At 42.4% G+C, this 17,013-nt stretch overlaps 1 protein-coding gene across 5 annotated transcripts in view; it reads right to left on the bottom strand.

Moving 5' to 3' along the window:
- The window catches only part of ACSL6 (acyl-CoA synthetase long chain family member 6), a 1,926,773-nt gene that overhangs the window by 1,079,990 nt on the left and 829,770 nt on the right, over nt 1-17,013 (bottom strand). For all 5 annotated transcript variants that reach the window (XM_044069184.1, XM_044069185.1, XM_044069183.1 and 2 more), the window contains exon 10: nt 6,262-6,335. In XM_044069184.1, coding sequence (XP_043925119.1) covers nt 6,262-6,335 — 74 coding nt within the window. The remainder of the gene's footprint in view (nt 1-6,261; nt 6,336-17,013) is intronic.

Raw genomic sequence — 17,013 nt, forward strand, 5'->3', positions numbered from 1 at the left:
TTTCCCTGGGAAGAATTTGCTTGGCTGCTTCAGTACTTTCCCGTTTTCAGCACTGTAGTGCGGTCTCGGAGTTGGTATACTTAAGTAGGTGGGGGGGGGGTTTAATGTGCTTTCTTTTTTTTTCTTTTTTTTTTTTGTTGGAACAGCGATTTTTTTCCCTTGGAAAAAAAATCGCTGTTCTGACAGTTTGGTTAGGTAAGCTTTCACTTACATGGGGTCAATTAATCACCGTTTGCTTACCTAAGCGTTCGGTGATCTAATATAGACCCGAGACGGAAGGCCACTTCTTTTAAGGAAAAAACTATTTTGGTTCTGAATAATACCATGGTTATAACATTACTTTTAATATATATCATGTTATTTTAATATGAAAAAATGTGTAGAAACTTTAGACAAGTACCGAAGAAAGCAGCTTTGTTGTTTTTACTACATAGCGGGTAGATTAGGATGAGAAAAGGGAATACTGGCTAACTTAGACAGTCTGTCTAGCACCCAGGCTGTCATTTAAGCTTTGCCAACAACATTAGACCATATGTTTTCATACAATCCCTTTTTTATATTATTTTTCTAGATACCATTTTTCCAGTTTGTGGTTTTAAATGCAGTACCTACTCCCTACTAGCTGTATATCACAATTGTTATTAGGCTAATTATTATTCTTTTTCTTATCTATTCATCTGATACTCTATTTTTTACTTAATACTTTTCAGTTTAGGCAAGATATGGCTTTATTTTTTGTTTTATGCTTTTCAGTTTAGGTAAGGTATGTTAATTATCTCATTTTATGTATATTTCATCTTAGTAATTAATCTTGCTGTATTATTTTATGCATTCATTCATATCTATGCACTTAATTTTTGTGTCACGTGACTGTTTGTAAAGCTGTAAAAGTCCGTACATATTTGTCTGTGTCTTGTGAACTGGGTTGTGACTGAAAATGTTCCTTGGACCAGTTCACTTACCTGATTAGCATATGTAAAACAAAAAAAGTAAAGTTAATAGTGTTTTTAAAATGGTTACTTTATGAGTTATAAAAGCTGTGCTTGATAGGTTAGGCAGGTAAAAGAAGAATAATGTAGGGGGTGAGTGACTAAACTTCACTGTGACAATAAAAGTGTGAGGTTTTGTCTTTTATCATATAGTAACTCGATAACAGTATTTATCTCACTCCATTTAAGCATACTTATAGGTTCATAGGTGTGTACTAGGCTAATGGCCCTGGGGCCTTTACAAGCCTAGCCCATAGAAGTGCCCTGGTATTGTGCTGCCCGTCATTAGTTCCCAGTACCTCTATCAAGTAGAGCCACTGGAGTGATCCCCGGGGTGAACTCTCTTATTTCCCATCCACTCATCAAGATTTCTCTTGAAAAGAGCTAGTGAGGTGCTCTGCTTGACATGTATGGGAAGTCTGTTTCAGAGCATGGGCAGTCTCTGGGTTATGAATCTGTCCCTCCAGCATGTTCTGTTGATTGTGGTAATGAGGTCGAGGTCTTTGGAGCATGTGGTGTGGTGGTATTGGGATTTATTTAGATGTAGCATTTCTAACAGAGCTGGGTCAGACATGGCTTTGTAAGTCAAGCAGAGATTGCTTCTTAGTATATAATATGAGACAGAGAATAGCTGGAGTTTTTTTGAGTCTGTCCATGTAGGACACGTGTTCAAGGCCTAGGATCCTTTCTGTGAGGTACTTTTGTGGCCTCTCCAGCTGTTGCAGGTGTCTAGTGAGGTACATGCCAAATGGGGCATTATACTCTATGATTGGTCTAATAAGGGAAGAGTAGAGAGAAATGATGACCTCTGTCTTCCTGGATGCAAAATCCTTGGTAATGAGATGTGCCACATAGAAGGACTTTCTGACCACAGTAGCAATGTGGTGGTCGAAGGAGAGGTTGCTGTCAACCTGTGTCCTCAGATCTCTTATAATGCCTTCAGTGTTCAGTGGGCTTCCATTGATGTGGTAATTAGTGGAACTGAGTTTTTCTCAAAGGGTATGACGACGCATTTTTTGGCATTAAGCTTAAGGCCATGGTTTCAACACCAGTCATTGGTCTCAGTGAGGCCTTTTTGTAGGATGCATACATCACTTGGGAAGTTAATAATGGCTCCCAGCTTGCAGTCATCTGCACATTTGGTCAGCCAGAGTCCCTCCGTGTTGACCTGGACTTCTGAGAAGTAGACGCCAATCAGGAGGGGACCCAGGACTGATCCCTGTAGGACTCCACTCGTGACTGGTCAGCAGTCTGACTTGGACAGCACTACTTTCACACTATGTGTTCTGTCTGTGAGCCAATTTGCAACCCACCTAATGATTTAGTGGTTGATGCCTAGTTTGGTGAGTTTATCAATAACTCCTGAGTGAGGAATGGTATCAAAGGCCTTGGCCAGATCGAGGTAGGCTGTATGAACTGTCTTACCTTCACCCACTGCTCTGATGACTGACTCAAAGAAGTCAACCAGGTTGAGCAAGCATGACCTACCTTTCACAAAACCAGATTGTGTGGGATCTAGAGTTTGGAGATTCCCTATATCCTTGTTAATTAGGTCCATGATGATGCGCTCCATTGGCCTTACATATCAGACTCGTCAGGCTAATGGGGCGATAATTTCCAGGGTCTGTAGTGGCTCCTCCTTTATGAATGATTGTAGCAGTGCACCATTCGGTAGGGACAAAGCCAGAGGTGAGCCTGTGAGTGAACAGAGCACACAGATGTGGTGTCACTTTACTTTGTAATTCATGTAGAACACAGCCAGGGATATTGTTGGGTCCCACGGAAGCTGTATTCTTGGCCTTAGACAATGCAGCTTTATCTTGTGCTGCAGTAATGAAGGGTGCCTGGCATTCTTCTGGTATTGAGATTGGTCCTTTAGGGGAGGAGAGAGGGGTAAAGTTGGCACTGAATCTGTCAGCCAGTATGTTGGCAATGTCTGTTGGTTCATTATAGGACGTACCATTGTGCAGTAACTCAGAGCAAATCTGGGTATTGCCATAGAGATTCTTGATATAACTAAAGAAGGCTTTGTAGTTGTTTTTAGTGTCTGCCGCAATTCTGCTTTCATAGTTGGTTTGGAGGTTTTGATGAGGGATCTCAACTTTCTGTTGAGGCTAATAGGAGAATTTTTCCAGTCTTGGGATTTCACCTTTTTCTGCAACAGTTTCTTCCTTATGTTGTAGAGTTTATTAGTGGCAGGGGACTGGCTTCCTTTTTTTTTGGAGGATAGCATCCTGGTTCTGTTAGGTATAGTTAGTTCCATGCATTTATGTACGTGTTCGTACAGTGCATTGGTGTATGATTTGGCAGTCATGCATCTATTTTCCACTGGCTTGGGTGCCGTGCAGTTAGCCACCTCGGTTTTTAGGAGTCAAAAATCAGCTTTGGAGAAGTTGTTTATGGTGGATACCTTTGCGGGGGGTGTGGGTGAGATGTGGATTTCCATGATGATTAGTCTGTGGTCAGATCTAACCAGGGAGAAATTGACTATTGGTGTAGAACAACCTTTGCCCATGTTAGTAATAACCAGGTCAAGGATGTTGCTTCCTCTAGTGAGGGTAAGAATGAGCTGGTCCAGGGCGTTGGAACTGATGAATTTCAGGAAGTGTTGGGCCAGTGCACTGATGGAGGGGTAGTTGAAGTCTCCTAGTATGAGAGTGTTGAGTTGAACCTTGATAGATTCCAGGGTGCTTAGAAATGTGAAGTGACAGTCTAGGGACATGGTTGGGGATCTATAGCAGGCTATGACCTGGATCGCAGTCTTACCCAACGTTAGTTATACCTGAAGTATCTCAGATGCATTATGTTGGGCTTCTAGACTGGAGGTGTGCATATCCTTTATGAATATGGAGACACCAGCACCCTTGGAGCTTCGGTCCATGTTTCGAGGCCAAAAGGTGTGGAATGAGTTATAGCCTGGGAGTGCAGGGGTGCTTTCTGCTTCTTTAAACCAGGTCTCCGTTACAGCACAAATGACGATGTTTCCATTTTGAGGAGTGCTTCGAGCGAGTGCATCTTGAGATTTAGACTTCTAGTGGTAAGAAGCATGACCCTGAGATTGCATTTATTTATAGCTCTTATGGTGGCAATTTGGTCTTTGGAACACCGCCTAAAAAAGGCCCTATAGGGGTGGCAATAGCCTTAGCCAATACCCGAAAACCCAGGAGCAACAGATGCAGGCTATCTCTGGCAAAGCATTGAGGTCTGTCAATCATGTCATCCCAAGCAGACAGATACTGGATCCCCTTAGAATGACACCAGAAACTTAGCCAATTGTTGAAGTTAATCATTTTTTGTTTGTACTGCAGTATCATTCTGGGTGATGGTAGGATACTGCTCAGGGCTAGTGTCATACCTGCCTGGGCCACAAAATCCGAGAGCTCCACCATGTCTCTTTTCATGTAGTCCAGGGAGGTGCATCTCAGGTCATTCACACCCACATGGACAATGACAGAGTCATACTTGTACTTGTTGTGGAGTGACCTGAGTGCATGTGTTGTGTGTTGGATTCTGACACCTGATAGACAGCTGACTGTTACCTTCTCCTTATTCAACCTAGTGAGTGGGACATCTGTGTGTCTCACTACTGAGTCACCTATGATTAGTGTATTGGGCAAGGTGTTCAGCCTTAGTGGCTTAGGTTGAAGGGCACACTGTGGAGGTGAGCTATGTGTCCTGTGGTTTGTGCTGTGTTGTGATGGTCCAGTACATTTCTGTCTTGGAGGTCTCTGCTATTTGGCTACATTTCTATTGAGTGCCTCCGTGAAGGTGGGTGTGTGGATTGTGTTTTTATGTGAGAGCTGTTATAGTGGGTGTTCTGGAGGGCTATGTGTTCCATGTCATGTGGTGCAGGTGTTGACCTTCTCCTCTTGACCAGCTAGACTGTTCTTGGCTGGAGAGTGCATAGCTTCCAGTTTGGTGATATAAGTGCATCGCTCACAAGTCTGAGTGTTAGGAGGCAAGAGGCGAGGTTGCCTGTGTACATGAGGCAGTTGCTACACTGCCTCAGAATGCCCAAGTGCACCAGGTTAATAGGAGAAAGCACAGGGAACTGCCCTTTAATCATGCCAGGAGGGGTGGTCATAACATGTAGTATAAATGTATGTACACAGCAGTAAAAACTACTGGCAGACAAATATAGTCAACACAGCTCCCCTACAGATGATTGAGGTGAAATTGATTGAGCATTAGTAGCATGAATTAAAAAAACAGATGAAAGGCATGACACTGAAGTCTGTTTTCCATATAAGGCATGACACTGAATTCTGTTTCGGTTTATATGTGTGTGCCAGCAATTATTTCCTTGTTTTGGGAGATTTCTCCTTTCTTCCAGTTGATGCAACTATGGAGTTGGTGTGTAATAAGCTCAGGGGGTGTGGAGACTTGCCAACCAAATCAGGGATGTGGGGTGACCCCTGCAAAAAAAAAAATCTGTGCTTTGTGCATTTTTTTTGTCCTTTTGGCTTGTTGGCTTTTAGGAAGTTGATGTTTCATAGTAGAAACAATCAGCACACCCAGTGTCCTATTTTTAATCTGTTAGGACTTTACCACAATAAAAAATTAAATATTTTTGCAGAGTCTTTGTTCCCAATACCCTTGTACTTAAATATGCAGGCTTCATTTTCAACCAAACACAGGGAACAAAAAAAAAAAAAAAAAAACACATCGCAGACAATTAATCACTGCTGGCACACAAATACAGAAATTGTTCCAGGCATAAATTTTTATGGTAAACTTCACTCACAGGCATTGACATTGACAAGTTAAAATCAGAAAGATAAAACCTTGTCCAGTGAGTGCTTCTTGAGTAGTATGCTTACAAAATTGCACAAATGATGACAAGTTTATGTAGTACACACCACTGCATTTTTAGTGCACTAAAAATTCTGCTTACTGAAGAGGATACCACATGTAAAAAGTACTAACTTTTCTGAACATTAAGGCTGCCGGCAAACTCCACATTTAGTAAAACTTAGCTGCCACTGACAAGCTATACCATACTGTGGGCAAAATGATCATTAGTACTTAAATGATCTTTGGGTGAGTTAAAATGTTATACTTTATGATAAATATGGCCTTTTCAGAGGATCCCAGTAGTACTCATATTGACCTGGCAGAGATGACAATAAAATATGAAATTACAAACTTATAAAAGTCATTGTAGAAATTCCATAGCTCCATAAACTCACATGATGTCCAGTCACCCTGAGCTGATGAAGTCCAGAGTTTTATAGTTTATACACATAAGATACATATTGTAGGGTATATTCACCTCTGTCACTTTTAGAAAGCCAGAAAAATCAGCGACAACATTCCCATGTGTTAGCATAACACCCTTAGGTTTTCCTACAAGAAAGAGTAAAAAATAAATAAATATTAGTTTTTGTTTTTCAGCTAATATTAAAATTTGACATTTTAAACTTTTTATCTTATATTACAATTTTTAACATCCTATATTTCCATACATCAAATACACACACACACACATATATATATATATATATATATATATATATATATATATATATATATATATATATATATATATATGTATATTTTATGATTTTATGTTGCTATTGATTTGCACTAGGAGCAACATATGTATATAACATATATCACTTAGACCTACAAGATCCCTTACAGTTCTTGGTTTGGTTTGTCTGTCTGTAAAATCCATTATATATCCCAAATCTAACAGAATAAAACGTGGTAGTATTTTTTGATTTTGCTTCAGACATATTTCAGTTCTCCATAGTTAATGATATTTTTTATCTGCTAATAGTACCTATGTCATTTGTCATAACACTCTGCCTGGCGGGTATCCTAACTAGTTGTGTTGTTTCCAACGAACTGTCAGTAACATTCATGGCTATCTATGGCCCGGCTATTCCTTTGGAATGTCACTGAGCATCACTGTGTGTTTAATTGCTGATTCTTGGTTTATCCCTATTAAGCAATGGAATAGAATCCAGCTTTTATTCTGTTAATCAGGGTTATGGATGCAAAGAAAATAGTAAATGAAAATATTAAAATAGTAAATTAAATTATTATTCTTATACTGCAGTGCATTTCTATGTGTGTGTGTGTGTGTGTGTGGGGAGTCGAAAGAAGAAGAAGAATAGAACTTGTAAACATATAGCTTGCACTTTCAAGGGGAACTTCTGGGATTCCTACCATATGATGTAACTATATGCCTTCCTAACCCTAACTCTTGTGCTAACATCATTCAACATACCTTCCATGTTGGTGGGGTGCAGGATAGTGACGTTCCCTCATGCATGCAGTAATGGCATGACAGCAAGTTTTGAGAGTTGCTGTTATTCCTTGTCAATTGAACTTAAGGTTCATTATTTATGAGACGTGTAATTATAAATCTTGAACCTCGCAAAGGAAGTTGCTGGGATTCTTAGATTTTGAAATAACTCCAAGCCCTTCTAATCTTAATTCCAGTCCTGATCTCACTCTTGAACCCATCACTTTCAACTTAGATGGCTAGCATTAAGCCATGGACTAGGGCTCTGTCTGAAATAAGACTGTACCATCAGTCCTATTCAAATAAAAACTCAGATTCAATGTCAGATGTATTTATATACTTAAAACTCAAAACACATTAGAATAAAATCAACAGCAAACAAATACACAAAATATGCAAACAATGTAGGGTAATGTGAGAGCCAGAGCTAAAACATTAGCCAAAGAAATACAGATTAGCATGATATGAATTAAAAATTAAGACTAACCTGAAAATAAGTCTTGAGCATACCTCCCAATTGCCCTAATTTTTGCAGACTTTTCACATTTGCCTCATATTTTTTCATCTGTTCCTTATAAAATTTGTGGTTTTCTGGCAATTCACTGAGGAGTGAAGTCACTAAATAGTTAGATACATTTCAGCCTCAGACTTCTTATCTTTCAGAAAATGCAAGCTATCACAAATCTTTCTATTCTAGCAACTTTATAAGTTAATAAGAACAATATTTACAATCTGTTCCTATTTTGGGCTTTTGTCCCCGCTATTATTTTAGACTTAGTCTAGATTTTTTTCACTAGGAGTTTGAGAGGTATGGTCTTGGGGATCTGAACGCATACACTGAGAGGAGTACACAAAATCACTTGTGCAGAAAGTTCAAAAGGTGTGTGGAGTCACTGGAAAAAGATTGAATAAAACTCCTGCGAAATAAAAGCATGCCATGGGAACCACCAGCAGTTCTAGAGCCATGAGAACCATCAGTAGTTCTAGAGCCATGGGAACCACCAGCAGTTCCAGAGTGGTAGTCAGAAGGAAACGAGTTCAATGGCAATGTACAAGTGGCTCCCTAAACTATCGTAATCAAAAGTGTTGGATACCACCAAAGATCAAAGATGACCAGAATCAAACAGGACGTATCCCCAAAAGATAGCCACCTGTGTACAAGTTATTGTAAAGTGAAAAAAAATAGTCATTACAAAAATATAGTCCAGCATTGCTCCAAGTCACTGCCTCCAGACAAGCTCTAGTGACTTTATATGCAACCCTTTGCAAACTGAGTGGACAGTTAAAAAAATAATGAACAGACTGTTCTCAGCCCCTGTGAGTGGACAGTTAAAAAAATAATGAACAGACTGTTCTCAGCCCCTGTGAAAGCTTCTGTCATACCTCTGTGCAAGGCCAGTTTTAGACTGGGTGATGCCTAAGACAGAGGTTTGCAGATGGGACCCCAACCAAATTCCGTGTGTTGAAAGCTGAGAGGTAGAATAATAAAGTGTAACCCACTGCAACTCCCATACAGTCTCAACTTCTTGAGAGTCAGTGACAAAAACCCAAATTGAAGACAGCTTTTAAATATTGTTTTTATAGACTAAGAAAGTTGCTATTGTGATGCCTGTGCACTGGCCCAGCAATCAAGGAGCCTCAGTCCTCACCACTAACACCAGTGAGGAGCATCCATACTGGGAAGGAAGTACAATTTCCCTTAAGAGCACACAGAGATCACAGTCAGTCTGGGGCTGATTTGTCCCTTTCTCTCCAGATCCCTAATAAGACTGACTACTGGCACAGCTATAGGGTCTAGATCTCAGCCTAGTGGTTAAGCTAACCCCCAGCAACCTCTCTGTCCAACCAGTGCTTCTTGTCCCTGCCCAAGTAGCTGACGCACACACACACACTTTGAGATATGAGTTATAAACAAACACACAGACACACCTGGGAATGGCTGGCACAGGTTATCCAGCTATGCCCTTTCCTGTCAGGCTTTAAGTTAGTAATCACCACCACCAACCACTGATATCAGCTACTAATAAGGTCCTTATCAAAGGGTGTCCAATTATTACTATGCAATATTATTAATCAAAAATGGTAAGTGTGACGAACAGCAAGGGTTATTTGAAGTGGCTTAGACAGTATCACTATATACATGCAATGTACTCTAGAGCTTAAATTAGCTCTACACAAAACAGCCACAGTAAAGGTTTAAAATATTTAATAATAAATAATAAAAACACAAGACAATACTTCTTACTGCACAGTGCTAGTCAAGAGTTCAGAGATCACAGGAAAATGCGTAAAATAATGCAGTAGAATAGTTCTGACATCAATACAGAAAAACAACTAGTCTAATCTTCATATTTCCTAGCTATAGCTAAGAGAGAGACACTAAAGTCTAAGATCCTACTTACATACAGAGCACAGGCAGAGTGCTGGTGAGTTGGATATTCTGAAGACAAATGCCAAAATACTAAGATTCTCTCTGTCCTTAAATTGATATCGCAGTACTACTGACTCATTTCATTACAAAATAAACTGGCACCTCACCTAAGTGTCATGTTTTATCATAGCCTCACCTCAGGCTTCATGCCCACTGAGTGGCGCAGAGCTGCAATTATCCCACTCCACAAGGGGGGGATCTACACTGGATCCCGGGAACTACCGACCTATCAGTCTGATGAGCCTGATCTGCAAGGCCATGGAACATATTATCATGGAACTTATAAACAAAGACATTTGCAACCTTCAAACACTGGACCCCACACAGTTTTGGTTTGTGAAGTGCCGATCTTGTCTCCTGAACCTGATTGACTTCTTTGAATCAGTCTCCAGAGCTGTGGACAAGGGTAAGGTGGTCCACACAGCCTATCTGGACCTTGCCAAGGCCTTCAATACCATCCCCCACCCTGGAATCATAGATAAACTTAGTAAGCTGGGCATTAATCCCTACATCACTTGATGGGTCGCCAACTGGCTTACTGACAGAACTCACACTGTAAAAGTAGTCGACTCCAAATCCAGCTCCATACAAGCGACAAGTGGAGTACCTCAGGGTTCAGTCCTGGGATCGCACTTGCTTGGCATCTACTTCTCTGAAGTACAGGCCAACACTAAGGGACTCTGGCTAACAAACTTTGCAGATGACTGCAAACTGGGAGCCATTATTGAATCTCCAAATGATGTGGATATTCTACAAAAGGGCCTTACAGAAACAAATGCTTGGTGCCAGAGCCATGGGCTCAAGCCCAATGCCAAGAAATGTATAGTTATCCCCTTTGGGAAAAAAACATGTACCTGTGAATTACCACATAGGTGGCAGTACACTAAACACCGAAAGTGTGATAAGAGACTTAGAGACACAGGTGGACAGTGGTCTCACCTTCGATAACCATATCGCCACAACAGTCAGGAAATCCTTCTATGTGGCACACCTCATCACTAAGGGCTTTTCATCCAGAAAAAAGGAGGTCATTGTACCACTGTACTCATCCCTCATTAGACCCATTATAGAATACAACGCCCCATTTGGTATGTACCTCTCAAGAAATCTGCAACTACTGGAAAGGCCGCAGAAATACTTCACTAAAAGAATCACAGGCCTAAAGCAGATGCCCTATGCTGACCGTCTTAAAAAACTCCACCTATATTCTGTCGCATATCGTCTAATCAGAGGCAATATCTGCTTAACATGCAAGGCCATGTCAAACCTAGAGCTGTTGGACATGCTACACATAAAGAAATCCCAAGCCCACAGAGAGACATGCTCCAGGGATCTAAACCTTGTCAACACAATGAACAAAACATGCTGGAGGGATAGATTCCTAACCCAGAGACTCCCCAGACTCTGGAACAGACTGCCCATACATGTCAAGCAGAGCACCTCTTTGACCCTCTTCAAAAAGGAACCTTGATGATTGGATGGGAGATAGGAAATTCACCCCTGGGATCATGTCAGTTGCCCTGCTAGACAAGGGTCCAAGGAAGTAAATACTGTGGGAATAAATAGCCAGGGAATTGTTATGGCTAGGCTTGTATAGGCCCTAGGGCCAATAGCCTAGTACCAACCTATGAACCTATTATATAATTTTTTCTCTGACTCCCAGGCTAACAGAAACTCAGAGTTTAGCAGCCCTTTTGATCTTGCACCTGGTCAGAAAGCTACAGCAATAAAATACATTATACATGCAAATTCTAGCAATTAACTCTGGTCTCAAAACAACAGCAAAAATTCCTTCATCCAGACATCTCAGCTCTGAGTTTTGAGATCAAACAATTATACAATATTTGAGTTATCAGCTTTCCTCCAGCAGAGTGCAATGTGGTTACATTTTTGAAGTTCAAAATTTAACAAAGAACAAGAATTTGGCTTACATTAATATTTACAAATGACAGAATTGTCTACAAAATCCTATATAGCTAGGCTGGCAGCCTTCACATATCTTCACATATCCCCCCCCCCACCCGGGGGAACTCAAGCTAGTTTTTCAAGTGACCCTTGAGAAACATTGCTTGAGAGGGTTAGGTATATCTGAGTATACCTTACCCCAATCCCTGTCTTGAGAGCCCATCTGCATTGGTATTGCTACTCCCACTGTCATGCTGCACTGACATATATGCTAGCAACACTAGGCTCCATCTTAGCAACTTGGCATTTTGCTGGCTGGCTCTGTTTAACCATGCTAGGCGATTGTGATCTGTCACTACAGTGAATTTTCTTCCATACAGATAAGGCTGAGGTTTCTGCAGTGCCCACACTATGGCTAGACATTCCTTTTCTACAGCTGCATAGCATTCCTCCCTGGGTTTGGAGCCTACAACTGAGATAAACCACTGGGTGCTCTTCTCCCTCTGAAGAAATCGGGCTAAGTACAGCCCCCACCGCATGGTTCGAAGCATCCAACTGCACAACAAATTCTTTACTATAATCTGGACTGGCTAACACAGGGGTCCTCCCAAAGCTTCTTTAAGCTTCTGGAATGCCTGCTCACATGATGGGGGTCCACACTACCTTATCTGTCCTGTTCTTCCTTGTCAGGTTTGTGAGGGGAGCAGCTGTGGTACTATAACTGGGGACAAACTTACTGTAGTACCCTGCTGTCCCTAAGAATGCCCTCACCTGCTTTTTGGTAACAGGTGCAGGCCATGCCTGAATGGCTTCCACTTTGGCAGGTTGTGGCCTGATCTTACCACTCCCCACTCTATGTCTCAGGTAGGCGACCTCTGCCATACCCACCTGACATTTGCTGGGCTTAATGGTCAACCCTGCCCTCTGTAGTCTGCCCAGCACCTCCCTGACATGTTGAAGGTACTCTTGCCAGGAATGGCTGTAAATGGCAATATAATCTAGGTAAGCAAGGGAAAACCCTCCTGCTCCCGCTAGAATATGATCTACCAGCCTCTGGAAAGTTGCTGGGGCACTTTCATCCCAAAGGGCATCTTTGTGAACTCATACAAGCCAAAAGGAGTCACAAAGTCTGACTTCTCACTAGCACTGGGAGTCAAGGGCACCTGCCAGTAACCCTTGGTAAGATCAATGGTTGTAAGATATTTAACCCCACTCAGCTGCTCTAAGGCCTCATCTGTCCTAGGCATGGGGTAAGTATCTGACTCTGTGTGACTATTTAATTTCCTGTAGTCCACACAAAACCTGGTGCTGCCGTCCTTCTTTGGCAAACACTGGGGAGGCCCAGGGGCTGTTGGACTCTTGAATTACCCCTAGTTAAAACATCTCATGTATCTCCTCCCTCAGAGTCTGTTTGCCTCTCTCAGGCACCTATTAAGGGGCCTGTCTAATAGGCCTTTGGGGTCCTGTATCCACCTGGTGCTGGACCAGGTGGGTGCACCCTGGTTTCCCAGTGAACATGTCCCCGCAAATGTCCTGTAACACTGCTCGGATTTCTTGAACCTAGGTAGTAGATAGCTGCTGGGACATAGCTACCCCTTCCACTGAGGTGTCAGTCCGAGCCTCATTAAGGAGATCAGTCACCAGATCTCCCTCAGACTCCTCCTGCAAGCCACTGCAAATACTCAGCACAAGGGCCTCCCTATCATGGTAAGGTTTCATCATGTTAACATGGTACAGTTTGTGCTCCTGCCTCCTGCCTAGCAGTTCCACCATGTAGTTAACATCACTTAGCTTTCTTACCACCTTGTAGGGTCCCTCCAAAGCTGCTTGCAGCTTGTGTCTGACAGGAATGAGAACCATTACTTGCTGCCCCCACAGCATACTCCCTAGCTCGAGCATTCCTGTCATACCATACCTTTTTCTGCTGTTGGGCTTCTGCCAGGTTCTTCTGGCCCAAGCCCATGAGTTCCCTGAGCCTTGTCCTGAGGTTTAGGACATATGCCACAACAGACTCCTTGCGAGATTTACAATCACCTTTCCACACATCACAAATTAAATCTAGAGGTCCCTCACCCTATGCCCATACAAAAATTCAAAGGGTGATAAAACTGTGGATTCCTGGGGAACCTCTCTGTAAGCAAACAACAGATGGGGCAAATATTTCTCCCACTCCCCCTTAAACTGGTCTGCAAATGCCCGTAGCATGGGCTTGAGTGTAGAGTTTAACCTCTCAACAAGACCATTAGTCTGAGGATGGTAGGGGGTCATCTTCAGTTGCTTCACCCCTCTGTACTTCCACAGACAACCCAGCAGGTCTGACATGAAATTGGCACCTCTGTCAGTCAGTATTTCTTTTGGGAAACCTACCCTGCTGAAAATATCTAACAAAGCATTTGCCACTTTTTCCACCTCAATGGAGGGCAAAGCCACTGCCTCAGGATATATTGTAGCACAATCTACTACCACTAGGATAAATGTTTTTCCTGTGGAACTTGGAGTATGCAGAGGCCCCACAATATCCATAGCTTCCCTCTGAAATGGCTCCTCAATCACAGGCAAAGGCATCAAAGGAGCTCTCACCTTGTCTCCTGCCTTGCCTACCTTTTGGCACTACTCACAGTTCCTGCAGTACCCTGTTACATCTCTGGAAATTCCAGGCCAATAGAAGTTCTGCATAGTATGTCTATTTCTATGTTTTATGCCCATGTGACCTGCAAAGAGAATATCATAGGCTATGGCTAGAAGCACCAGATGGTAGGATCTAGGCACTACCAACTTCTATATTCTCTCACCTCCTAGCCCTCCCTCAGGGTTTCACTCTCTATAGAATAACCCTTTGTCCCAGTATACAGATTCCTCCTTCCCTTGAGAATCAGGTCCCTCACTAGCTACTTCTCTCAGGCCTTGCAGTGTAGGATTTGAGACCTGAGCCTGTCTCAGCTCTCTCTTCGTAACTCTTCCCAGCTTCCCTTCCACAGGAAGTCTGGCATCCTCTGAAAGTGGTGCCTCACTGTCAGCCTGGGTACTACTACTCACCTCTACCGTTGCAGTCACTCTGTCCAAGGGAACATCAGTACCCACAAGCAGCTATGGCTCACCTTTAGTCTCACTGCTACAGTGTAGCTTAATCCCTGAAGTAACCACCTCACCAGTCCTGGCTGCAAGTATGTGGTCTGTCTGGGTCTCCCCCAGGCTACCAGACCCACACACTTGTCTCGAAGTCTGACTGAATGTAACTACATAAACACATGGTACTGCCTCATCAAAATCCTTCCCTATCAGGACATCTGAAGGATGGTAGTTTGGTACCCCTGTTGTCTCAAGACAACCTACTATTGGCATTTTGTCTTTCCCACTTACTGGCTCTCTCAAGTTTTGTTCCTCACTTTGCTTCCATGGACATCTGTATGCCACATGGCCCCATTGGTTGCATTCAAAACATTTAACCCTAGGTCCTGGACATGTATCTGGACAAGTGGCTTCCCCTGTTACTGGCAGATTCTGTTGGGACAGTCTGGGTTGCCCACCATGGGTTTCTTTAGACCTGTGAGCAGTACTGGGGGTCTCTTTCCTGTGCAGTGATGCCTTGCTTGCTAGGTATAGGTCTCCCTTCTTCCTCAACTCCTCTGACGTAGCACATTGTCTGTCAGCTAACCAGATCCTCATGCCCTCAAGCAAAGTGCTAAGGGCTTGTTCCCTCACCAAAAGGTCTGGCAGCCCTTCAAAAGTGGTGAACTGACATCCACTCACCACCTATGAAAATAAGTGCTCAGTTCAGCAACATTTTCACACACACTTTCATCTGCCTTGCATCTATGCTCATGAAACTTTTTCCTATAAGTTTCAGGTGTTAAGTTAAAACATTCTAACAAGCAATTCTTAACAGCAGTATAATCAAAACTTTCATGATCAGTTAATTTAGACAGCATGATTACAGCTTTACCATGGAGTAACGGTGTCAGAAACCGTACCCAGAGCCTTTGGTCAACATCATACTGTTTACATACCCTCTCAAACATATGAATGAAGCTATCAAAAGTATCCCCCTCTGTAAACTGCGGAAGAAATTTACTGACCTTTTGTGCTTCTGAGGTCCGTTTACGCACTTCCCCATTACCTCCATGACTCTGGTGAAGAGTCAGCATCTCCTTTTTGTGCTGCCTCTGCTGCTCCTTTTCCACAGCTTCCATTTCCAAATGCCTGGTCTCCAACTCAAGTCTCTTTAGCTCCAGATGAATTTTTAAATCCTCTGCACAAAAGTTGCGCTGTCCATTCCGAGTGTTGTATATCTCCACTGCCAGTTTGATCATCCCCCTGGTTGCTGTTTTCTGATGCAGCTGTGACCAAAGCTGCAATCATGTCTGCCTTAGTCAGGTTTCCATGACCAGTCCCCTAGCCTGGCACATCTCAGCCAGCTGGCCTCTTGTCAGCTTTCCGTACTCCTCTGCTGACATGCTTGCCTGCTCTCCCTGACTAACTAAGCTAACAAAAGAAATAAAACAATTTTGATTTGAGCTCTGAATATTTACTGAGTGGCTGATTTAGAGTACAAAAACACATTCTGTGATCACTATACACAAGCTACAAGAATTCACTATTCACACCACTACAAGCCAATTGCCAACCAATTAATATGTGGTGTGGATATCCCACCACTGCCAAACAGTTAATATGTGATGCCTGTGCACTGGCCCAGCAATCAAGGAGCCTCAGTTATCACCACTAACACCAGTGAGGGGCATCCATATTGGGAAGGATAATAAATACACACACAGTAAAGTACAATTTTCCTTAAGAGCATACAATTTCGCTTAAGAGCACACAAAGATCACAGTCAGTCTGGGGATGGTTTCTCCCTTTCTCTCCAGATCCCCAATAAGATTCCCCACTGGCACAGCTATAGGGTCCAGATCTCAACCTAGTGGTCAAGCTAAACCCCAGCACCCTCTCTGTCCAACCAGTGCTTTGTGTCCCTGCCCAAGTAGCTGACATACACACACACTTTGAGATATGAGTTATATACAAACACACAGACACTCCTAGGGAAGGCTGGCACAGGTTCTCCAGCTATGCTCTTTCCTGCCAGGCAATAAGGTAGTAATCACCATCACCAACCACTAATATCAGCTACTAATAAGGACCTTATCAAAAGGTGTCCAATTATTACTGTGCAATATTATTATCCAAATGGTAAGTGTGATGAACAGCAAGGCTTATTTGAAGTGGCTTGGACAGTATCATTATATACATGCAATGTACTCTAGAGCTTAAATTATCTCTACACAAAACAGCCACAGTTGAAAGGTTTAAAAATATTTAATAATAAATAATAAAAATGCAAGACAATACTTCTTACAAGACAATACACAGTGCTAGTCAAGAGTTCAGAGATCACAGGAAAATGCTTAAATAATGCAGTAGAATAGTTCTGACAT

This window comes from Protopterus annectens, chromosome 4.part0, assembly GCF_019279795.1.
Source record: "Protopterus annectens isolate FY-2018-M chromosome 4.part0, PAN1.0, whole genome shotgun sequence".
Taxonomy (NCBI): Eukaryota; Metazoa; Chordata; order Ceratodontiformes; family Protopteridae; genus Protopterus; species Protopterus annectens.